Consider the following 27965-nt stretch of genomic DNA (forward strand, 5'->3'; position numbering starts at 1 on the left):
AATCTTTTTTTTTATTAACCAAGATGTCTGCGCCCATGAAACATGTGAGTTTATTTTTCTAAATTTTCAAATCTAAATTAAACTGCACGACATTAAACACATTTGAAATTGTAGGTAGAAGTGTTCAATTTATGTTAGAATTTTCATATTGTTGCTCAATTGATACATGCACATTATTGGCATTAGCGTACAAAATATGCATGAACTTTATTTTTTGAATACTGTATATACATGTATGTATGTATGTATGTACTGGTAAATGCCTCCGATATCCGAAGAACCCCTCGAAAGCTGCGAGCGTACAGTGGCATCCATGTACACTCCCTACTCGAATGGAGATGTGTCACTAACGTATGTTTATACGACAATTATTTTTACAAGGACAATTAATCCCCACCCAACACAAAGGGAGTGCTAGGACATCGGGAATTCTGTTATTATGGTTGAGGAAGCCGAGAACTCGAAGTATCAGAAGATTGATCTCCAGGTCAAAGTAGGGGCAACTTTGACAAACGGAGGCCCCCAAAGTACTCATTCTAGTTTAAACTTCGGTCTGGGTACCATAGATATGGCACAAAATGTGCACCTGAATATAGGTATCTTGTTTTGTTACCCCCATTGAAGCAATGGTTACATTGGTTACATTGGTTACACACATGGACCTTTAGTAAATGATATGCAATGGTGGCTTAATCTGTTGCAAACTGTACATTAATGGCTGTCCCTGGGGAATCCAGTAAAAATTTGTAACCAGCCTGTGAAAGTCTGGTTACAATGGTTACATGCATGGGAAATCAGGTTACACTGGTTACATACATGCAGAATTTGGTTACAGTGAAACATGCATAGAGAAATCAGTTACAATGGTTACACACATGGGAAAGTTGGGTTACAATGGTTACATGCATGGAGAATCAGGTTACAATGGTTACATGCATGGAGAATCAGGTTACAATGGTTACATGCATGGGAAAGACGGGTTACAATGGTAACATACATGGGAAAGTCGGGTTACAATGGTTACATGCATGGAGAATCTGGTTACAATGGTTACACACATGGGAAAGTAGGGTTACAATGGTTACATACATGGGAAAATCAGGTTACAATGGTTACATACATGGGGGAATCAGGTTACAATGGTTACATGCATGGGGAATCAGGTTACAATAGTTACATACATGGGAAAATCAGGTTACAATGGTTACATGCATGGAGAATTAGGTTACAATGGTTACATACATGCGGAATCTGGTTACAATGGTTACATGCATGAGGAATCAGGTTACAATGGTTACACGCATGGGGAATCTGGTTACAATGGTTACACGCATGGAGAATTAGGTTACAATGGTTACATGCATGGAGAATTAGGTTACAATGGTTACACGCATGGAGAATTAGGTTACAATGGTTACACACATGGGGAATCTGTTTACAATGGTTACATGCATGGGGAATCAGGTTACAATGGTTACACGCATGGGGAATCTGGTTACAATGGTTACACGCATGGAGAATTAGGTTACAATGGTTACACGCATGGAGAATTAGGTTACAATGGTTACACGCATGGAGAATTAGGTTACAATGGTTACATACATGGGGAATCTGGTTACAATGGTTACATGCATGGGGAATCAGGTTACAATGGTTACACGCATGGGGAATCTGGTTACAATGGTTACACGCATGGAGAATTAGGTTACAATGGTTACACGCATGGAGAAATAGGTTACAATGGTTACATGCATGGGGGAATCAGGTTACACTGGTTACACGCATGGAGAATTGGGTTACAATGGTTACATACATGGGGAATCAGGTTACAATGGTTACATACATGGGGAATCAGGTTACAATGGTTACATGCATGGGGAATCTGGTTACAATGGTTACATACATGGGGATTCAGGTTACAATGGTTACATACATGGGGGAATCAGGTTACACTGGTTACACGCATGGAGAATTGGGTTACAATGGTTACATACATGGGGAATCAGGTTACAATGGTTACATACATGGGGAATCTGGTTACAATGGTTACATGCATGGGGAATCTGGTTACAATGGTTACACGCATGGAGAATCAGGTTACAATGGTTACATACATGGAGAATCAGGTTACAATGGTTACATACATGGGGAATCAGGTTACAATGGTTACATACATGGGGAATCAGGTTACAATGGTTACATGCATGGGGAATCTGGTTACAATGGTTACACGCATGGAGAATCAGGTTACAATGGTTACATACATGGAGAATCAGGTTACAATGGTTACATACATGGGGAATCAGGTTACAATGGTTACACGCATGGGGAATCTGGTTACAATGGTTACACGCATGGAGAATTAGGTTACAATGGTTACACGCATGGAGAATTAGGTTACAATGGTTACACGCATGGAGAATTAGGTTACAATGGTTACACACATGGGGAATCTGGTTACAATGGTTACATGCATGGGGAATCAGGTTACAATGGTTACACGCATGGGGAATCTGGTTACAATGGTTACACGCATGGAGAATTGGGTTACAATGGTTACATACATGGGGAATCAGGTTACAATGGTTACATACATGGGGAATCAGGTTACAATGGTTACATGCATGGGGAATCTGGTTACAATGGTTACACGCATGGAGAATCAGGTTACAATGGTTACATACATGGAGAATCAGGTTACAATGGTTACATACATGGGGAATCAGGTTACAATGGTTACATACATGGGGAATCAGGTTACAATGGTTACATGCATGGGAAAATCAGGTTTCAATGATTACATACATGGGGAATCAGGTTACAATGGTTACATGCATGGGGAATCTGGTTACAATGGTTACACGCATGGAGAATTAGGTTACAATGGTTACACGCATGGAGAATTAGGTTACAATGGTTACATGCATGGGGGAATCAGGTTACAATGGTTACATACATGGGGAATCAGGTTACAATGGTTACAAGCATGGGGAATCTGGTTACAATGGTTACACGCATGGAGAATTAGGTTACAATGGTTACACGCATGGAGAATTAGGTTACAATGGTTACACGCATGGGGAATCTGGTTACAATGGTTACATACATGGGGAATCTGGTTACAATGGTTACATGCATGGAAAATCAGGTTACAATGGTTACACGCATGGAGAATTAGGTTACAATGGTTACATACATGGGGGAATCAGGTTACAATGGTTACATACATGGGAAAATCAGGTTACAATGGTTACATGCATGGAGAATCAGGTTACAATGGTTACACGCATGGAGAATTGGGTTACAATGGTTACATACATGGGGAATCTGGTTACAATGGTTACATGCATGGGGAATCAGGTTACAATGGTTACACGCATGGGGAATCTGGTTACAATGGTTACACGCATGGAGAATTAGGTTACAATGGTTACACGCATGGAGAATTAGGTTACAATGGTTACTCGCATGGAGAATTAGGTTACAATGGTTACATACATGGGGAATCTGGTTACAATGGTTACACGCATGGAGAATTAGGTTACAATGGTTACACGCATGGAGAATTAGGTTACAATGGTTACATGCATGGGGGAATCAGGTTACAATGGTTACATACATGGGGAATCAGGTTACAATGGTTACAAGCATGGGGAATCTGGTTACAATGGTTACACGCATGGAGAATTAGGTTACAATGGTTACACGCATGGAGAATTAGGTTACAATGGTTACATACATGGGGAATCTGGTTACAATGGTTACATACATGGGGAATCTGGTTACAATGGTTACATGCATGGAGAATCAGGTTACAATGGTTACACGCATGGAGAATTAGGTTACAATGGTTACATACATGGAGAATCAGGTTACAATGGTTACATACATGGAGAATCAGGTTACAATGGTTACATACATGGGAAAGTCAGGTTACAATGGTTACATACATAAAAAAATCAGGTTACAATGGTTACATGCATGGAGAATCAGGTTAAAATGGTTACATACATGGGAAAGTCGGGTTACAATGGTTACATGCATGGAGAATCAGGTTACAATGGTTACATACATGGGAAAGTCGGGTTACAATGGTTACATGCATGAAGAATCAGGTTACAATGGTTACATACATGGGAAAGTTGAGTTACAATGGTTACATGCATGCAGAATCAGGTTACAATGGTTACATACATGGGGAATCAGGTTACAATGGTTACATACATGGGAAAGTCGGGTTACAATGGTTACACGCATGGAGAATTAGGTTACAATGGTTACACGCATGGAGAATTAGGTTACAATGGTTACACGCATGGAGAATTAGGTTACAATGGTTACATACATGGGGAATCTGGTTACAATGGTTACATGCATGGGGAATCAGGTTACAATGGTTACACGCATGGGGAATCTGGTTACAATGGTTACACGCATGGAGAATTAGGTTACAATGGTTACACGCATGGAGAATTAGGTTACAATGGTTACATGCATGGGGGAATCAGGTTACACTGGTTACACGCATGGAGAATTGGGTTATAATGGTTACATACATGGGGAATCAGGTTACAATGGTTACATACATGGGGAATCAGGTTACAATGGTTACATGCATGGGGAATCTGGTTACAATGGTTACATACATGGGGATTCAGGTTACAATGGTTACATACATGGGGGAATCAGGTTACACTGGTTACACGCATGGAGAATTGGGTTACAATGGTTACATACATGGGGAATCAGGTTACAATGGTTACATACATGGGGAATCAGGTTACAATGGTTACATGCATGGGGAATCTGGTTACAATGGTTACACGCATGGAGAATCAGGTTACAATGGTTACATACATGGAGAATCAGGTTACAATGGTTACATACATGGGGAATCAGGTTACAATGGTTACATACATGGGGAATCAGGTTACAATGGTTACATGCATGGGAAAATCAGGTTACAATGGTTACATACATGGGGAATCAGGTTACAATGGTTACATGCATGGGGAATCTGGTTACAATGGTTACACGCATGGAGAATTAGGTTACAATGGTTACACGCATGGAGAATTAGGTTACAATGGTTACATGCATGGGGGAATCAGGTTACAATGGTTACATACATGGGGAATCAGGTTACAATGGTTACAAGCATGGGGAATCTGGTTACAATGGTTACACGCATGGAGAATTAGGTTACAATGGTTACACGCATGGAGAATTAGGTTACAATGGTTACACGCATGGAGAATTAGGTTACAATGGTTACATACATGGGGAATCTGGTTACAATGGTTACATACATGGGGAATCTGGTTACAATGGTTACATGCATGGAGAATCAGGTTACAATGGTTACACGCATGGAGAATTAGGTTACAATGGTTACATACATGGGGGAATCAGGTTACAATGGTTACATACATGGGAAAATCAGGTTACAATGGTTACATGCATGGAGAATCAGGTTACAATGGTTACACGCATGGAGAATTGGGTTACAATGGTTACATACATGGGGAATCTGGTTACAATGGTTACATGCATGGAGAATCAGGTTACAATGGTTACACGCATGGAGAATTAGGTTACAATGGTTACATACATGGGGGAATCAGGTTACAATGGTTACATACATGGGAAAATCAGGTTACAATGGTTACATGCATGGAGAATTAGGTTACAATGGTTACATACATGGGGAATCAGGTTACAATGGTTACATACATGGGGAATCAGGTTACAATGGTTACATGCATGGGGGAATCAGGTTACAATGGTTACATACATGGAGAATCAGGTTACAATGGTTACATACATGGGAAATCAGGTTACAATGGTTACACGCATGGGGAATCAGGTTACAATGGTTACATGCATGGGAAATCAGGTTACAATGGTGACATGCATGGAGAATCAGGTTACAATGGTTACATACATGGAGAATCAGGTTACAATGGTTACATACATGGAGAATCAGGTTACAATGGTTACATTCATGGGAAAGTCAGGTTACAATGGTTACATACATAAAAAAATCAGGTTACAATGGTTACATGCATGGAGAATCAGGTTAAAATGGTTACATACATGGGAAAGTCGGGTTACAATGGTTACATGCATGGAGAATCAGGTTACAATGGTTACATACATGGGAAAGTCGGGTTACAATGGTTACATGCATGGAGAATCAGGTTACAATGGTTACATACATGGGAAAGTTGGGTTACAATGGTTACATGCATGCAGAATCAGGTTACAATGGTTACATGCATGGAGAATCAGGTTACAATGGTTACATACATGGGAAAGTCGGGTTACAATGGTTACATGCATGGAGAATCAGGTTACAATGGTTACATGCATGGAGAATCAGGTTACAATGGTTACATACATGGGGAAGTCAGGTTACAATGGTTACATACATAAAAAGATCAGGTTACAATGGTTACATGCATGGAGAATCAGGTTACAATGGTTACATACATGGGAAAGTCGGGTTACAATGGTTACATACATGGAGAATCAGGTTACAATGGTTACATACATGGGAAAGTCAGATTACAATGGTTACATACATGAAAAAATCAGGTTACAATGGTTACATGCATGGAGAATCAGGTTACAATGGTTACATACATGGGAAAGTCGGGTTACAATGGTTACATGCATGGGAAAGTCAGGTTACAATGGTTACATGCATCATACTCTAAATGTGCTTTTCAAGGTCATAACTTAAAAGTCTGTTATTGTCCCGACATACTTTATACTTTATGATAAATCTGTTTGAAAATGTCTTATGCACGTACAATCTGAACTGACTTGGTGTCTTCTGTGAGAAAAATAAAAAAAAATTCTGCGACAGACCTCAGAGACTAAGTATAACACAGTAGTCTCAGGACCAACTTAGTCAAGTTGTTAAACTCCCTTAGTAGAAGGACTTTGTTAATGTTCATGTCAAGACCAATTACGGAATCACATTTAGCCTGGGAACATTCTTTTGAATAATTCAGTGTTTTATCTGAATTCATAAATGTTAATTGATTATGATGGTGTTTTTTCTGTGTTGACAATGATCATCCAAAAAAAATTAACAATATGCTGGTTGTTAATCTTGAACAGTAAAAAAACCTGAAACAACATCTTCTACTCATTATTTTAGTGATAGTCTAACTTTTTTATATAATGCTATTCAATTTTTAAACTTGCCTTAAAATTAATGAATTAATAAACATCTTCCCCAATGTAACATTATATTAATTTGTTTATTACTTATAATTTAAACTCTGTTTATAACTTACAGTCCAAACTCTGTTTATTACATATTATTTAAACTCTGGGTATAACTTACAATCTTAACCTTGTTTATTACTTATAATTCAAACTCAGATTAATACCTAATTTATAAATGTTTACATCTTACATATTGTCTATTCTAGAGACATATAATATATGCATTATATGTTTCTGTCATTTCATATTTCATATGCATGGCATATATATCTATAATACTATTCATTCATTCATTCATATCTTTATTTCCTCTTTACAGAGATTACATGAATTATATAATCATGAACAATACATTAAAACATTAATAACAGAACATATAAATGATAAAGTTGTGAGAAATACGCAATATTTACATATAAATGAAAGTGATCAGTTCAAAAGCAAAAGAGTTTATATCGCGTGCTGTCGATATTACATGTGTTAGCATTATACTATATTGTTCAATTGACGATTGTATTCGGATGCAGATTTTGTTACATGGATGTAGCAAAGTCGCTTGAATGACTCTAAGTCGGGATCACTAAGCATGGTTGAAGGGTTTTTTCCTAGACAGATTGTATATAAGGAATCATCATCACATTCACTTAGTTCAACATAGAGGTCGAGACAAAAGTTTTCTATTATTAAGTCCATCCAAGTGCTGTGCATATTTGATGTACACGTACAGCCAAAGCATGCATGTACGAAAACGTCAGTGAACGGACGGTCACAAATTTCACAAAATTTGAAAACATGGGTTGGAGCGGTAGATATAAGTTTTCCAATAAACAATGCAGTGCGAATTTCAGAGCTGTTCGAGGGGAATTTCCACACATGAGCTGCAGATACGGATTTATGAATATATTTAAACCTCCTAAAGTCATTGTCTGAATTAATGCGAATCAGCCAGTCATTATCATGTTTTGATTCAACTGCATTTACAACTAAACGTTTCCATTGCAGCTTATCAGGAAAGTTGCCATCACTAATATAGGTTATAAGAAATTCATACAGATTGTATTTACATAGAATGTTTAATATGTCCGGAATAAATCCAATATGGTTTCGTCCATCTAACAGGCACGAAAAAAGTCTTTGTAGAAAGATTTGTTTTGCAAGATAAGAGTTTTTCGTTTTACAAAGTTTTCCAAAGAAATATAATTTACGTTTTTCAATGTCACAGGTTATATTACGTAGTCCAACCATGCTTTCACACATATCTGATCTTGTTGACGTCTTAAACTTTTGTACGTGTTTTACAACAAAATGCTGAAGTCTATTCAGTAATGTGATATCTTGATTCTTCAGGTCACACCAAACTTCACAGCCATATAAAAAAGTTGGAATTACTACTGACTTGTACAGTTTGACGAGAACCAAAGGATTCGTATTTTCGCCTCTTAAGTTGGCAATTGCAAAATAAGTGTTTCTACCCTTCCTACAAGCTTTTGTCGTTCGTGTAAGTGCGTTTAATTTTCCGTTAAGTTCAATGCCTAGATGAATATGACTGTCTTCAACCGGTACAGATTCTTGGTTAATTTTCCAGTTATAGTCTGTTTTTATTGAGGATTTTGAAAATTGAATAACACATGATTTCTTTCCGTTGAACTGAAACCTCCATTTATTTGAATAGATTGTACATATATCCAGCATGTGTTGTAAACGCTGTGGTGTTGTAGCAATACATGTAATATCGTCAGCAAGTGATGGAGCGCAGCATTTTATACTATTAACACCAGTGACTCTATTACATCTTTCCAATTCATTAATTAGTTCATTAATAAACACTAAGTATAAAAAACCAGACAATACCCCTCCTTGTCTAACACCTTCTTTGACTACAAAGTCATTTGATTTACATTTATTTACAACAACTGAATCTTGTGTTTTACTATACATATCATTAATCAGGGACCATGCTTTCCCTTTGACACCCAAATTAAATAATTTAAACATAAGTGCTTTGCGCCATACTGTATCAAAGGCCTTTCTACTGTCTAAAAACGCTACAAAAACTTTGCTATTTTGTTCTATGTTATGGTAAATTGTTTCAAGGAGACAAAAGGACGCAGTCAGACAACCAAGACCTTTTTGAAATCCATGTTGGAGAGGATTAGGAAACGTCTCTGGTAATACGACAAATGTTTGTAGACGGATAAGTACTATCTTTTCAAAAAGCTTCAATACACTAGATAGTAAACACACGGGTCGATAGCTGTCCGGGCTCAATTTAGATTTATCGCCTCCTTTAAACAAGGGAACAACCAGTCCTTTCTGCCAGTCACTAGGAACTTGCTGTTTCTCTACAACAATATTAAGGAAAATGGAAAGACATTCCGAAACTTTTGGTCCACCATATATCAAGTGTTCATTTTGGATCATGTCATTGCCACACGCTTTTCTACGTTTTAGTTGCTTAATAATAGAGCTTACATCATCACAAGTAATAATTCCACCAGGTAAGTATAGGTCTTCATCAGCTTTGCATACACGTTGAATTTCGCGGTAAGCTTTATTCATTTCCTTAAGGGTCGGATCATCGAACGTTGACGTATCAGCTGGTGTGTACAGATCTTCGAAATAATTCGCAAATGCGTTACAAATCGACTCAGGTGATGTATGAACAATGTTATTATGTATAATTTGCTGACAAACTTTTGAATGTTTTGGTTTTTGGCGCTTAATAAGTTTCCAGAATAGTCGTATATCACATTCGGCAGCGTTGTTAATGTCATCATACGTTTCTTCGATATATTGTTCATTAGCAAGTTGCTGAATGTTTCTAAAATCACGTTTGGCTCGTTTGTAATTAAAATACGACTCGTGTTGCATACCTCTGGGTCTTCCATCTTGCATCCAGACTCTTCGCATATTTCGTTCTTTCGTGTGTGCTTGCTTCACGTCGGCATTCCAGTAAGGTTTTGTGTGCGGATTATACATATTGCACGGAATTGTATCTTTCGCAGTATTTATAAGCGTATTCACAAGATTATGATAAAAAAGGTTTATGTCGATGTCATTACTCTGCGCTTCTTGTATTAGTTTATCTAAAGGAGCACACAATTTATCTTGATATTCTTTAATACTATGTTCTTTTATCTTATGCCAAGCTGGAAGTTTGGAAAAATTGTTTAAGTCAATATGTGGATTTTCGTCTAGTTCCATACAAGCGATTACTGGTAGGTGATCTGATGTCGTACTAAACGTTCCTTCTTCTAGGATTTCATACCGTCTTAGTTGTCTGACTAACGTCTCGTCTATCAATATATAATCTAACATTGTATTTTTTAATGTAAATGTGAACTCTGGACCTTTTAGTAGTGTATTGCATGTGTTAATATATGGATGACAAATATTGTGTCTATGTACAAAATATGCGTACAAACGTATTTATTGAAAAAAAAACTTTGTATTAAAATAAACCCTAAAAAAAGGTTAGTCCTAAAATAAAACCATTCCCTTTATATTGAAAGGTTTAAAGACATTATAATGAAATTTTAAATTTGTTTAACTTATATCAAAACTATAAATATATATGTTATATACATGTGAAATTCAACAAGAATAAACAGATTGTTGAAGAAGTGGTTGATAAGATAATCAATGTCTTAAAATTTGCCTCTCTGTAATTGTTAATTTTTATAGGGATTGTGATCCGGTGGCGGTGTTAGCTAAGTGCTTAAAAGCTTAATATTTTAGAAGGTGGAAGACCTGGAAGCGTCATACTTGGTTTATAGATGCCTCATGTTAGGAAGTTTCCGTCAGTCACATGTCCAATGTTCTTAACCTCATTTTCATGGTTCAGTGGTTATAATTAAGTTGTTGTGTTTTGGTCTGTATTACTTATGCTGTATGTATTAGGTCTACTATTTGGTGTAAAGAATGATTGTATGGTGTACATGTCTAGCTGACAGGTGTCATCTGACCTTGACCTCATTTTCATGGCTCAGTGGTCAAAGTTAAAGTTTCAAATTGAGTTTTGGTATTTTTTTCCTAATGCTATATGCAATAGATTAACTAGATTTGGTGTATGAAATATTTTATGATTTATATGTCAGTAGCACAGGTTTTATTTGACCTTGACCTTATTTTTACAGTTCATTGGTCAGTGTTAAGTTTTTGTGTTTTGGTTTGTTTTTCTTTAAATATAAGCAATAGGTCATTGAACTATATTTGTTGTACATGGTAGAATTGTTAGCTGTAAGCTGAAAGTTAAGAAGACCGCATTAAATAATTTTAATTTATAGCATTATGAATGCAATCTCCTTTAACATCTTTAAGAATGCAGGAAAGAAAGTCACAGGATTCTATTTTGGAAATTTTAAAAGAAACTGGGACTTCAGAGGCGGATTTAGAGGGGTTTTCAGGGGCCAGGGCCCCACTTTTCTGGGATAAAAATGGTTGATGATATAGGGAATCACTGAAGCATGACTGGAGTGGGCCCATCTTAGGCAGTCAGTGGGCCCCACTTATGAAAATGTCTGGATCCGCCACTTTTAAACACAGCTGGTTAAACATGATGGGACTTGAGAATGTTTTGGTAGTAATTGGTGCTTACAACAACAGCAAAGGACTTGTCTTGGTGCACTAGAAACAAAGTTTTAAAACTAATTACCATAAATCAGTGTTTTAGAAGCACAGAGTGCATATATGAAAACATTTGAGAAAGATCTGAGAGTCTTTGTTCAAATTGATTAATTGGTGATGTTGAAGATGAGCTTTATTTTTTGTTAGAATGCCCTCTTTTTGACATTGAGAGGGAAGATTTTTTTTAAATACATTTCTCACAATTGTTATAATTTTAAAAATTTAAATAAATCTTATAAATTGTTATGGCTCTTACCCAAGAAAATTTAACTCTTATGGAAAAATTATATTTGTGACCGTTTTGAATTAAGGGGATCAGGTATACATATTGAATATAAGTCAAGTACTAGTAAACGATTTGAGAATAAATGCATATAATGTTATTTCATTCTTTTAATTATTCTCAATATATATGTGGTTTTGGTTCTGCTTCTGCCCAATGCTTATATACTAAATATATATTTACATTTGACTATTATTGTTGTTGTTACCAATTATGTAAATCAATTGTATCTGATTTTATGCCCTTTATGGGTCCTGTAATTTGGGAAATAAAAATATTCTATACTATTCTATTCTATTATATTCTATTCTATGATGTAAGAAAAGATAAGCATATAAAACCATAAATAAAAGTTTGGTATTAACAGATATTATGACTTTGTAATTAAATTACTTTATAATTAGCACATTACACATGACTGATGACTTTGTGCAAATTGCAAAATATCATATTCAATCAACCATATCAGAGACATAAATACACACTGACCATATCCAATAAACAATTGAAAATTTAATGGTCATGATGGTACAAAAAAATGTAGTTATTGACTTCACTGAATGGCTTGGGGTTACAAATAAGGCATCCCCCTAAAGTAACATAAAATCCGAATTTTTTAGCATTTAATTGCAAGTTTTTTCCGTTCTCTAACATTAGTTTGCCTCAAACAAATGTTATGAAACTTATACACAATGCTTATTACCACATAATACAGGCTTGGGCACAGGACATTTTAGCGAGAGAGAAAAAAGACTACTAGGGAATATTTTAGCGCCTACATTAGAGCCCATTTTAGCGTGTGATTACTCTGTTCTCCTGTATTTTGGATAGTCCATTTTAGCGAAAGCTGACCCTGGTTGAATAATACTAGCATCACTATAACCATGAACAATAATTTATACTGGTTTAATGTTTAAGTTGTTTATATGTTCATCATGGAAATACAATAAGAGATGTATCGAATTCGCAGATTATCTCTTAGAAGAAACTGGGAAGAACTGAAGATTCTATATTCCCACTTAAGCTTTGGGCAGTGTAATTCAAAGCAACCAATTAATGGTCCAGAGTCTTTCCATGCCCATTATAATGAGCAATTTTATAGTTGTCACCCAGCTATTTACATTTTCCTTGATACTATTATTAAATTTCAAACAACAACATATTTAAAATTACAAAGTATACAGGAATGTGCACCACATTCTAGACAAGATAAAGAGAAAGAACAGTTCCGTATGCAATTCTATGAATAGTATTGTACAGGGAGTATATTCATGCAGAGCCCATTATGTACTTTCTCATAGGATATATAAATATCAGGGTAGAACAGAATTTTAACATATTTTTTTATTTAACCTTTTAGACTTTTAGTGCTGTATTTAATCTGAATATAAATTACAGACTAGAACAGACTTTTAACATTTGAATTAATCTTTTTAACTATTAGTGCTGTATTTTAATGGACAAGATATGTTTTATAGTGCTGTCTTGAGTCTATTCAAGTTTTTTATTGATCATACATTATTTATTAGAATGGGTTAAAATATTTCTCTAAAATGGTCATTAACATTTTTAATTTTCACTAAAATGGGTTAAACATCTGGTGCTTAAAAGGCTTCTTCTTTGGCGCTAAAACATCAGATTCCCTGTGCTGTGCGCGTGGTTTCATATATATGTTTTCAACCTGTATACCGGTACATGGTATACATGTATTGGTCTTAAGACACATCTTAATTAGTCTTAAGAAAGTCTTCTAAGATAAGATATGTTTGAATTTTGGGGTCTTAGGATAGTTGTAACAGTTACGATGTCCCAAGTCAAAATAAAAACAACAAATGAGGCATAAACTAAATAATAAAAAAACTAAAACAATATTAAACTATTATAACAAATGAATTAAATAAACAAAGTATTCCTCAATTTTTGTTAAAGATTTAATTGTGTTAAATTATTTCAGTAAATTTCAGACAAATTTGATGAATAAGATTCTTCTAGCTATCAACAAAGATTGTATATAACATGTATAAGTAATTAGTTTGAGTTTTGGGAATAATAAGGATTATTATACTTCAGTGTGTTTTTTCTATATCAAAAGTAATGAAATAGTTGTGCTATTTCATTCCACAGAACCATTTGCCATTCAATAGTTTCAAAGACTATTGCCCCGGTGAATAGTTTCATAATCATCTTTCCCGTACTTTTTCATGCTTATTTTTCATTGGACGACAATGATGTCATTGACTACTCTGCTTGGTTACGTATGCTTTGCAACGTCAAACTCCCGCTAATATTGTAAACGGTGGGATCTGTTTGTGTTGATTGTAATTTCACTTATAAGAAGCAATCATAAAAAAGAAGAAAAAATCTTCATGGGGATTTTTTTAAAGATCTAAAATGTACGTAGTACCTTATCCTTAATATGGGTTCGCTCTCCGTATATTAAAAGTGAATTTGCGTTTGGTGTATTTTAGCTAGAATTTGTTATAAGCACAGAAAGTTTAACACAAGCAAGTATTTCTAGTCTTGATTGAAATTAATGAAATATTTATTAATACAAAACGAATTATAAAAAAGTATAGTTCATCATGTGCATATAAAGTTATGTGATATTTTTGTTTTCTTGCAAATGATATATATACACTTTTAGAAAATTAGTTATTTGGTATATATATAAAATACTTAATGGCTGTGTTGTTCAGTATAATAAAACACCTAATGACTGGGTGTGCGGGTAATAGCAAGTTTGTTGTCCCTTCGCATACCAACTATTGCTCTCGGCTTTGCCTCGAGCAATAGTTGGTACCTCAGGGACAACAAACTTGCTATTACCCTCACACCCAGTCAATAGGTGTATAATATTACTAGGACTTTGTCTGGGTGTTCTAGAACCAACCTAATGCACATATATCTTAATATATTGATCACATGGTTATTTAAACTTTACAGATTGCACAGACTTTTTGCGATCTGGTCAAAAGATTTAGTATATATTTTGTTTTGTTAAAAAAATATTTTTGCTGTTTCATTTTATGTATTCTACTCATTTCGCTATCTATGTTATTTGTAAATTTATGTGTATTTGTCTCAGTAAACGGACAGAAAGTCACAGAACAAAATGTCACAGGACATAAAGTCACAAAGATAGGACAACAAGTCACATGACAAAAGGTCACAAATAATTTGTTGCCAATTGTTTGAATATGTAAGTGATGTATTCACTTTTTAATTCATATATTCATATTAAAGTTTAGGAAATGTGTCATTATACTTGAAAAATGATTATTTATTTAATAAAAATCATGCAAAGGATATATTTATTGGCACAATGAAGCCATTAAAGTGTCAAGCCACTTTCACATTTTGTTTTTTTAACAATTATTTAATCATCTGATATTTTTTGGATAAATTTTGTTTACAAAGTTGGTTTATATACAATAGTTAAAAAAAAATACCAAAATATTTTTGTAGAAATAAGCGTTTTTTATTCAAAGAAAATAGCCAGAAAAAAATAATTGTGACTTTTTGTTCTGTCACTTATTGTCCGTGACTTTTTGTCTATTACTTTTTGTTCTGTGACTTTCTGTCCTACATTCTTTGTCGCTCCTGTTATGCAGGAAATCGGTACCAGGAAATCTGCGTCCGAGTGTATTTGGAATAATCAGTTTAAACAGTACAGTAGATATTGCGGTGGAATATCAAATTTGTATAAATGTTCATTAATATTGTTATCGCTCATTTTTTTTTTTTATCATATTGAAAAATTTTCTTAGCTCTCAGAATAAAGTGAATCTTAATTGCATTATGAAAAGAAACCAGTTAATGAAAAATTTTCTTGCTTTTTAAAACAATTGAAAATCAAGTATGTTATCGTCAGTTTGGCTAATATCTGTCAGTTAAGGAGGCTCGAGAGTATATAAATTTCAGAAAAAAAAATAAACATTTGTTTTTCATTTCAAAATTTGTTGTTACCTTTTGTAGTTGTTACTTTCACATATGGTACAAAAATCATTCAAAACAAACAATTCGTGTTGACCCCAGATGACTTTTAAAATGTATACATAGTTGAAAAAATACCAAATTATCTCCCTTTGATGGAAAAATGCCATTTTTTTGCTTTAAAATTGAAATATCTTTTTTAACTCATCGGTGACCTATATTTTTTAATATAATTTCCGTATTAGCTGTACTTAAACTAAGTTATTGTAAAGTTTGAGCGATTTCTGTAATAAATTTTATTTTTTTATTTCGATATTACTTTTATTTCTCCTATTACTTCAACAGAAAAAACCCACCTTTACAAAAATGTATGCTTCTTTCGAAGGCAGATTGTAAGCGCAAATGAACGGTGACCACACTTTTTTATTTTATTTTTCTATTAACTATAAGATAAAGTTCATTTATAGAAAAATATAGAGAAATCCTATATAAATGATTTAGACCCGCGAACCCCCTTAATAACCAAAATTTGTCTTCAGAAAAAATAAATACACTTCTACCATGTCTATAGATTGTGACATTTTTATGGTCTATTAATAAAATCATTTTTTTTTTCTCTGTGTATTATATTGTCGAAACTGCTGGACTGGCATGATACATATATATACACATTGATAATGAAAATGTATTAAATTTTAAACATGCAAAGGATATATTTATTGGCAAAATGAACCAATTTAAGTACCAAGTCACTTAGGCATTTTTTCTTCATATAAACAATTATTTGATAATTATTAATGACATTTATTAAATACATTTTAATTACAAAGTTGCTTCATATATTAAACTTAAAGGCAAATACAAAATTTTTTTTTAGTGTTTTCTTATTCAAAGAAAAATAATCTCAAAACTGAATTGTGACTTTTTGTCCTGTGATTTTTTTGTCCGTGAAATTTTGAGCTGTGACTCTCTGTCCTACATTCATATAATCTTGTATACATTTGCCAAGAATATTTCACTTAAACCAGACCTTTTAGATAAAGTTAATACATTGTAATAACTGCAGGGACTTGAATGAATTAGACTATTTAAAGATACTTGTCTAGTAGTCTCAGATATATGACAATACAAAATATTATCAAATTTTGCTGTAATAAATATATTTTTAATACATTGTATGTGTGTAATAAATATATGTTGAATATATTTATTCAATAGAGAAATAATGAATTGCCTAAATTATATTTAAAATAAGTCCTAAAGATATTATCTTAAACATTTGTTAAACAATGTTAAATGCAGATCCGTCTCTCTTAGTATAAACAATTTTGAATTTAGAAAATTGATTTTAGAAACACCTTTTCAATAGAAAAAGACAGGTATTGTGAAAGTTTGCATTATATATGAAGATGACATTCATTTAATCTTCAGTTGTCAAAAAGTTCTTGTAAAAAATAACATAAATTGATAGAAGTTAAAGAAAAAAATTTAACATCAAAACAAAGTCACAAGACATTTAAAAAAAAAAATTATAAGGCTATATGTGTTTTATATGTCTCTGGTTCAACTAGTTGTATTTTTTCATTTTATTTTTTGAATTTTCTGGTCATATTCACAGTAATTAAATTTGACAAACACATATTTTACCTGAGACACTTTACCTGTAGGTTATGTAACTTTAAAACTTCAATGCAGTCATGATTTCCCTTTATCCTTGACTAGTTTTTGATAAATACCTTGTGTATTAACAGAGACATATATACATATATATGTCTCTGGTATTAATTAGCAACAGGGAGTATAATGATGGACACATAGGGCCATCATGGTGGACATAGTTTTATAGCCACCGATAAAAAGATAAAGTCACAAGTATTTTAACCATTGTAACTTGACTTCCCAAGGAATGTAACCATTGTAACCTGATTCTCCATGCATGTAACCATTGTACAGGATTCCCCAGGCATGTATGTAACCATTGTAACCTGATTCTCCATGCATGTAACCATTGCAACCTGATTTTCCCATACATGTAACCATTGTAACCTATTTCTCCAGGTATGTAACCATTGTAACCAAATTCTCCATGCATGTAACCATTGTAACCTGATTCTCCATGTATGTAACCATTGTAACCTAATTCTCCATGCATGTAACCATTGTAACCAAATTCTCCAGGCATGTAACCATTGTAACCTATTTCTCCATGCATGTAACCATTGTAACCTAATTCTCCAGGCATGTAACCATTGTAACCTATTTCTCCATGCATGTAACCATTGTAACCTATTTCTCCATGCATGTAACCATTGTAACCAAATTCTCCATGTATGTAACCATTGTAACCCGATTCCCCATGTATGTAACCATTGTAACCTGATTCACCATGCATGTAACCATTGTAACCTGATTTTCCCATACATGTAACCATTGTAACCTGACTTTCCCATGTATGTAACCATTGTAACCCGACTTCCCCATGCATGTAACCATTGTAACCTGATTCCCTATACATGTAACCATTGTAACCCTAAATCATTGTAACCTAAATAACTTATGTAACCTCAAAGCCATGAATAATGGGGTTGCCATGGTAACAAGATGGCTAAAAGGGATTCTTGCATGTGTGTAACCAGTGTAACCAATGTAACCATTAGGTCAATGGAGGTTACAAATGTACCAGGATTTGAAAATTTCTGAATATGATGATTTATGATAGTTTGTAACCAATGTAACCAATGTAACCATTATGTCAATGGGGGTTACAAAACAAGGTAACTGAATTATGGTGCACATTTTGTGCCTTATATGGGGTACCAGTCAGGGGACTTACTTAAATGAGCGATTTTTAAATCACATAGGTTTAGATAATATCTTTTCATTAGTAAAATTGAAAAAAATGAACTTTTTGCTTCTTTTAAGTAGAAAGGTTTATGCCTTTGGTGCAATAATTTAGCTGCAAATTCTATTTTAGTGGATAAAATGCTATAATAATGGCCTAACTTAATGAACTGATACTTTCTTAACAGATTTTTCCCAGCAGTGGGAGTATTTTTCCTGTAAAGTTCAAGGTTTCATCTTTCAGATTATGTAATAAAATTCTACTGTTCACGATAAAAATTTCACTGTTCGGGGGTGTTGAAATTAGTGGGGGGTTATTAGAATAATGATACTTAAAGAAGTGATTTTTTTTAAGGGAATTGAGATACAAAATGGATGATACTTAAACAAGTGATTTTTATGTCATTATCCTAGATTCAGTACAAGGTCATCACATGACATGACCTGGTCATCCTAGACAACACAGATGTTGGTTCTGATAAGTTTAGAAACATAATAAGTCCCTGGATCATTAGTATTCTATATTTAAAACTACAATAAAATTAAATCACTTAGTCTAGTGATAAATTTGTACTACTTAAATAGGTGATTATTAAAGAAAGACCACTTTAACTTACAACCTTTATGAACATAATGTTACTTGAATCAGTGATTTAATAATCACTCATTTAAGTAAGACCCCTGACTGGGTACCAGAGATGTGTGTGTGAGGGTGAAAATTACCCTTCTGATGTACTGATATTTTTAACACCCCGAGTGAGAATCGAACTCGGGACCTGCAGCACTGTAGCTATCGGTCTTAACCACTAAACCACGAACTCACACCAATATAACAAAATCAAATTAAATTTGTTATTAACCTTTAAAAGGCATGGCCTTAAATCTAGTTAAAGACTGAGCAACACGATCTAAAATATGAAATAGCTGAAAGGATACAAAGATCCTGCTCCACGTGTGACACCTGCAGTGATCCTTTTTTTGGTCATTATTACATTGGTTGCAATATTAAATTTTTTTCTCAAATCAATATGAACTCTTTGATTAGTTATTCTATTACTAATACTGGGCACTATGCAGTCTGCACCAAAAACTTTTTCAACTACTAGTCCGAAGACCAATATTCTGGCATTTTTCTTATTTGGCCAAACAAAATTTTGCAAAAACTTACTAGTCCGAATGAAATTTTACTAGTCTGGGGCATCGAACTAGTGGCTAACCGTGCAGACTGCTATGAGTTTTTAGTTCAGTACAGTTATCATGGTTATTATTGCCTTTTGAAAATTAAGTACTTGAAGTAACAAATTGTTTATGATGTGTTTATTTGCAGATTTAAGTACCAGTAGAATGTCAGGAAAGAAAAGAGCTGTGTTTAAAAGTGACCTTGATTTTTGTCCAGAATGTGGAACAGTGTTACCGTTACCAGGGCTTCAAGACTTAGTGTCATGTAAAAAATGTCAATATGAAATTAGAGTAGAAGGTATGTGACCTCAGTCATGTCTGTCTGAATCTGGGACATACAATTTTACATTAAAATGAAGATTGTATATATCTTAACTTAAGAGGTTTTAAAAAAAAGAAAAATTGTATTCTCAACCATATCATTGTAAAAAATCTAAAGACCAATCATATTCAAGTGTTTGTGCTAACAATTTAAGATTTATATGAATATGAAAACCAGTAAGATACAAAATTCATTATTTAGAAACTATTTTGAAAAACAAGGGAGATAGTCTGAATATCACTTGCATTTAGATGTAACTTGTTGGGAATTATTAATGTGTATAATCTTGACAACAACAAAAAAACATATTCATGGCAAAAATTATGTGAAAATGATATTTCTATGTAGTTGAAAGCAGCAATACGTAAAAAATTGTCATTATGTCTTGTCCAAAAAAACCAAAAAATCCTGAATGACTAAGGGAGATAACTCTACCTCCAAAACTTTAGTTAACTTGTTAATGAAATAACTCAATAAACTCAATTAGCCCTAACTGTCATAATGGTTTATTCCTTGAATGCCAACATCCTTTGATCTACAGGCAATTTACCTGTAAAATTATGTTGGTGTTTGAGGAATAGGTGCAAGCAGTTATTACGAAAAAAGTTTATCAAAACTATCATACTAATTAGACGATACACTGTAGGTAAATTACAGGTAGCTAAATCTTAATTTCATGTTTGTCAAATTGTTGAAAATCTATGTCTGCTGTTCCTGCTAAAACAAGTACGAATTCCCTCAAAATGAAAAGTGTTGCATCACAAAATCAATATATGCATATTGTCAGGAATTCCATTTTGCACAAATTCAACGTTACACAATTTAAGATTTGTATTAATTTGAAAACCAGTAAGATACAAAATTCATTATTTAGAAACTATTTTGAAAAACAAGGGAGATAATCTGAAAATCATTTGCATTTAGATGTAACTTGTTGAGAATTATTAATGTGTATAATGAACTTAAGCTCTTGACAACAAAAAAAAACATATTCATGGCAAAAATCATGTGAAAATGATATTTCTATGTAGTTGAAAACAGCAATACGTAAAAAATTGTCATTATGTCTTGTCCAAAAAAACAAAAAAATCCTGAATGACTAAGGGAGATAACTCTACCTCCAAAACTTTAGTTAACTTGTTAATGAAATAACTCAATAAACTCAATTAGCCCTAACTGTCATAATGGTTTATTCCTTGAATGCCAACATCCTTTGATCTACAGGCACTTTGATATTTCATTTCAATATTTCTTTAATTGTAAAAAAAAAAAAGGCTGTAATATTACTTGATAGAATTTCTTGAAACTTTGTATCTTATGTTAGGTAACTATGTTTTATTTTGTTCAGTTGTTCAGGATATTTTTCTGGCTTACAATACATTACACACTTTTTCATAGTAATATCATATTAACTTATAAATTGACTAGAATTATTTGGAATTGAATAAATCTCTAATATTCATTTGTGTCAATTAATTGTATTTAACAAAAATTTCTTTGATATTTCTAAATAGGTCTAATTTTCATAAACATTTCCATTCCCAAAATTTCTTTTTCTTACATAAAAAGTAATAAAAATGTTTTAAAATTGCATTATGTTTAATTCATAAGATTTCATAATAATTTTAACCACAAAACCATCTTTTTTTGTCTGAAAGTGATAAAATGTTGCAATTTTATCAAATTCACTAAGGCCACACCAATTTGATTCCTTGTTCGACGGACCCGCCCGCACCTATTTTTTTCAAAACAGAATTTTTTTATTTTTTTTATATTCCCGCTTCCGCATCCGGAAATGTAATCATGTCCATTTCCCGCATCGTTTTTTTTTGTAAATATTATAAAAAGATATCAACATTTGTTTTAAAATCACAGTCTTAACCTGTATATAACGATTTTAAACATAAAAGCACCCCACCACACTATGTAAATATCTGTGAGAATATTTGTTTCAGCATGAAACCTATTTATCCAAAGCGGGAGTGCTCCGATATAAATTTAAAGAACAAAAAATTGGTTACTTTCCCCCTTACTTATATTCCCTATCAAAAAAATGTTCGTTGCGATAGAATAAAGTACAAAGAACTTCTGAAAGATTTGCCTTCGACTGCAATTATATTGTATGCTGGCAAAACAAAACTATCCATAGCCGCTGCATGTTTATTCACCTGTCCTGATTGATTGAGGGGCCTGTCGTTCAGCAGTTATCGTTTGTTGATGTTGTTCATTTGTATTTTCCCGTTTTGAAATACATGATATATAAATTAGATCGTTGGTTTTCCTGTTCGAATTGTGTACGCTAATAATTTTGGGGTCCTTTATAGCCTGCTGTTTGGTCTGTATCAAAGCCCTGTGTAAAAGGCCGTATTTTGACCTGTGTTTGTTATTATCAGGTTGAGAACAATCCTCCCTCAGACAAGGGGTCATTTTACTGATGTAGAAAAGAAAATAGAAATACCAAGGATTTGTATAGTTCTTCTATACAAAACCTTTGAAAACTTAGAATTTTGTACTCAAAAAGAGGAGAGTTACATCATACATGTATGTTAAACAACTTTTTCTAAAAGAGGGGTCCACTTTAATATTTTGAATAATATTAAACTGTTAAAGTAAATGTGTTAACATGGTTACAGTCCAGGAATATTACAAAATTCTTGGACATGTTTTGACCATTTAATACCAGATAGATATATAGTTCTCTGAGAAAATATGAGCTCTTTTGTACAAACAAATATATTATAACTTATATTGATCCCTCATAAAACATGTAAAAGGGATATTTATAACATTAAGGGGTTGTCCCCTAACTGATTATGACTTGGATGGAGAATTGTCTCATTGTCAGTCACACATACATAGACCAGATTTAATTATTTCTTGGTGAACAGGGAAAAAATACTTCAGAAATTAAAGAAATGTCAAAGTACAAGTGATAAATCAAGCTTTAATATTGTCAAAACCTACTATTTTATGTTTACAAAAAAAAATTATAATCGCTCGCCTTTACTTTTCAAGCTTCGCCTCAAAAATTTGCAAATTAAATATTTTTTTGTTAAAATTTTCAAATCGCTCGCTCGCCCCAAATTTGTTGGCGTTCAATTGCAAGAAATAGGTAACTTATAAAATGTTGGCATTCGAGGAAGACACTGTCAGTGATATCCATTGAAACAAGCTTTGTGAAATGTTTTTATGATTTGCCAATTGTAATATTCATTATTGATTTGACAAGTGAACCTGCAGACTGGGTATAAATATTATGAATTGTGAGTTGAGAGAAATATATTCTCTATTAAACATGAGTTGTCTCCTACATGTATTGTTAATTGTGAAACAGTAGTCATTGTAAGGTCAATGAGCACAATTGAGTTTTTTTATTAGAAATTCATGAATTGTCATTGGTTGTAAGAAGGATTCCATAGAATTAGCAACAAAAAACATTATGCAATCATGAAACTTGGTTTTTTTTTATTAATAAAATATTTTACAACATAATCATGATAATGGTAAAACATATTACTAAGTATGTATTACATAAATAAAAGATGATGACAAAACATACAGAAGTTGTAAGTACAAATGCAATGAAATAATAAGTAAGATTATCAAGTATATCAACTCAAAGTAATGTTCGTTAGATTGTGTGATGACGATTAAAAAAAAATCATTTATTTTAAATGGGAGATAACTCTTCAGAATTTGCTGGAAGGAAACATTTATTATGTTGCACCTAATGGAATACAAATATATTTTATATTTTACTTGCAGAATTTGATGGAATTGAGATAAATTCAACAATAATATTTAATGAAGCAGACACGAAAGAGGCTGCATCTGAGATCAAGGCAGAAAAAGAACTGAAAGGACCCATGGTATGTTGTCTTGTCCAAAATAGATAGTCTCGGACAGTACAAAAATGGAGTTGGTATAAATTAATTTGAAATGTTATATGATCTATCATTATCACAGATACATTTTTATTAGCTCACCTGGCCCAAAGGGCCAAGTGAGCTTTTCTCAGCACTTGGCGTCCGGCGTCCGTCGTCCGTCGTCTGTCGTCCGGCGTCGTTAACTTTTACAAAAATCTTCTCCTCTGAAACTACTGGGCCAAATTTAACCAAACTTGGCCACAATCATCATTGTGGTATCTAGTTTAAAAAATGTGTCTGGTGACCCGGTCAACCAACCAAGATGGCCGCCATGGCTAAAAATAGAACATAGGGGTAAAATGCAGTTTTTGGCTTATAACTCAAAAACCAAAGCATTTAGAGCAAATCTGACATGGGGTAAAATTGTTCATCAGGTCAAGATCTATCTGCCCTGAAATTTTCAGATGAATCGGACAACCCGTTGTTGGGTTGCTGCCCCTGAATTGGTAATTTTAAGGAAATTTTACTGTTTTTGGTTATTATCTTGAATATTATTATAGATAGAGATAAACTGTAAACAGCAATAATGTTCAGCAAAGTAAGATTTACAAATAAGTCAACCTGACCCAAATGGTCAGTTGACCCCTTTAGGAGTTATTGCCCTTTATAGTCAATTTTTAACCATTTTTCGTAAATCTTAGTTATCTTTTAGAAAAATCTTCTCCTCTGAAACTACTTGGCCAAATATAATAAAACTTGGCCATAATCATTATTGGGGTATTTAGTTTAAAAAATGTGTCCGGTGACCCGGCCAACAAACCAAGATGGCCGCCATGGCTAAAAATAGAACATAGGGGTAAAATGCAGTTTTTGGCTTATAATTCAAAAACCAAAGCATTTAGAGCAAATCTGACAGGGGTATTATTGTTCATCAGGTCAAGATCTATCTGCCCTGAAATTTTCAGATGAATCGGACATTTCGTTGTTGGGTTGCTGCCCCTGAAATGGTAATTTTAAGGAAATTTTGCTGTTTTTGGTTATTATCTTGAATATTATTATAGATAGAGATAAACTTTAAACAGCAATAATGTTCAGCAAAGTAAGAACTAAAAATAAGTCAGTATGACCAAAATAGTCAATTGACCCCCTGAGGAGTTATTGCCCTTCATAGTCAATTTTTAACAATTTTCTTAAAATTTGAAGATTTTCATTAACATTTTCCACAGAAAGTACTGTTATAGATAGAGATAATTGTAAGCAGCAAGAATGTTTAGTAAAGTAAGATCTACAAACACATCACCATCACCAAAACACAATTTTGTCATGAATCCATCTGTGTCCATTGTTTAATATTCACATAGACCAAGGTGAGCGACACAGGCTCTTTAGAGCCTCTAGTTTTATTTTGTTAAAATGGCTTTTGAAAATATTTCAAATCAAAATAATTAATTTTATAATAATGTTGTTATATCAAAACAGAACTCACTTATGACAAATTTACATTACACACAAAGATATGATTTTTATTGGTAGAGAATACTGAGTTTGGTTAACTGTACATTTTTGTACTTCTATACTGTACTGTGTCAGTTTATTATCATGTTTTTGAATGCTCAACCCATCCCTAACCTAGGACCAAGGGGAAACAGCACAACATAAACAAAACAAAACTTAAGCTATTTATTATTGTTTAATTACAATTATTAATATTTAAATTATGACTAGTTGTTGATATTTGATACCTCCATAAACTATATGTGTATTTTATTTGTAGGCCGACAAGAAGTGTACACAGTGTGGTAATGATGGCATGGTTTATACTACCATGCAAACAAGATCTGCAGATGAAGGACAGACAGTATTTTATACATGTCCCAAATGCTCGTAAGCTATACTGATTTTAAGTTCTAGATATTTAAAATCTTTAATTATATTAAAGAGTCTCTAGTGATATAGACATACTACTTTGAGGATGCCGGTCAAGTTATGACAGTATGTCTATGTTATTTTTTCTCACATCTATGTTCTTCACTGCATAGATTTAGTATTATAGACATCTAGGAAAAATTTCTACACTAACATATGTAATATAATCTGTTTTGAACTTGCTGTGACCTTTTGCCTGAAGTAGAATGCCTCACTATGGCTTTGTGATGAAAAACAGCTAAAACAGGTGTTTTTTATCAAGTTCATGTATAGATTTTTTGTCTTAAAATAATTTTAATTATAGATTATGGTTGATCATCTCAACCAGATTGATTTTCTCGCTTGAGCTGGTATGCGAATGTGAGAAAAGCAAACAAGGTGAAACGACCAATGATAATCTATTTAACCTATGACGACGTTGTTAATTTCATTGTCTAGGGGCATGTGTGCCCATAGTTTCTAGCAATAATTTTTCATATCACTCTACTGTGCTGAGAAAGGAAATTATAAGTCAGTGAGATAAAAAAAAAAATACTTAAAATAATTATAATATATCTTCTCTCTTGTTATTAATATCAAGATATGACTTAAGAAAATCAAAGTGTAATGTATTTTTGTAATGATCCTGTGTTGTTCATTTCTCTTAATCCTAAGCGTGTTTGTGAAACTCCTGGTATTACCATGTATTATAGTGATCATATGGTTGGTTACACATTATTATTCAAAAGAACGTTGACATCTCTTTACATGTTCTTTCAAACTGCTAACACAACTTATATCAAATACAATTTATCCAGACCATAATCGCTCCAAATCTAAATAATAGACACATAAAAAACCTGTCATCAACATTTTCAATACTTTACTCACTTACGGACAAATTAAGATACATGAAGATATTACTTTAAAAACAATCTGTAATGAGGTAAGTGTTCATAACTTTTGGTAAGCACATGAATATAGAGCAGGGTTACACGGCTCTTTTGAAATCCTTAAACACCTCTTCCAATCTTGCTCTTAGGATCAATAAATGGAAATAGAAGGCATAAATTGCTTATCCTAAAAGTCCTCTGTGAACTTATACTATACACTAAACAAGTTCTTTGACAAATGTTATATACAGATCACTGTGTGTCTAACTTACATTTACTCACTCACCCAGTCTGCAAACAATAATTGTAAACATTTATGTTCAGGAGTAGATCCAGGAGTTTAAAAATGGAGGCGTAGAATATAATCTGCTGCCGATATGAGTGCTGCAAACAAAATTTGTTGACCTTTTTAAGGCTGAAAAACATAAAATATATGTAAAATGCACTAATTTAACGGGTTATTAACGTGGGGCATGTATATTTTAGTCTCACTTATCATTTTACAGTCTTAATTAAAAAATAAAAGTGCAAGTAAAGGATCTGCCACTGAGGTTAAATTTTGAAGCAAAAATTTCCTTTTGGTATATTGAAATGTTTTTTTTTTCTTTTGCAGCCACCAGGAGATAGAATATTCTTAAAGGTTAAAGTACCAAGCTGCAGATATTAACCTACTCTTACATGGAAAGATTATTTCCCAATGGAACTGTTCCTTAAGAAGGCACGTGCTGTTACAACAAGACAGGACATCTAACACAGATTAAACATTTACATTGTTATTTTATTATTTGTATAATAAATTATATTAAGTTCAATAATTGGGTTTGTTATTATTATGTTTAAATAAGATAGAGACATTGTGCACATTTGTCCTGATTGCT

General features: G+C 33.2%; 1 protein-coding gene across 1 annotated transcript; it reads left to right on the forward strand.

Moving 5' to 3' along the window:
* Window positions 1-27902, forward strand: LOC139511206 (DNA-directed RNA polymerase I subunit RPA12-like). The gene is made up of 5 exons (XM_071297783.1): window positions 1-44; window positions 20250-20399; window positions 24189-24292; window positions 26064-26173; window positions 27701-27902. Exons 2-5 carry the CDS (start codon window positions 20267-20269, stop codon window positions 27723-27725), a joined length of 372 nt encoding a protein of 123 aa, XP_071153884.1. The 5' UTR covers window positions 1-44; window positions 20250-20266; the 3' UTR covers window positions 27726-27902.
* The last annotated feature ends 63 nt before the right edge of the window (window positions 27903-27965 follow it).

This window comes from Mytilus edulis, chromosome 2, assembly GCF_963676685.1.
Source record: "Mytilus edulis chromosome 2, xbMytEdul2.2, whole genome shotgun sequence".
Classification (NCBI taxonomy): domain Eukaryota; kingdom Metazoa; phylum Mollusca; class Bivalvia; order Mytilida; family Mytilidae; genus Mytilus; species Mytilus edulis.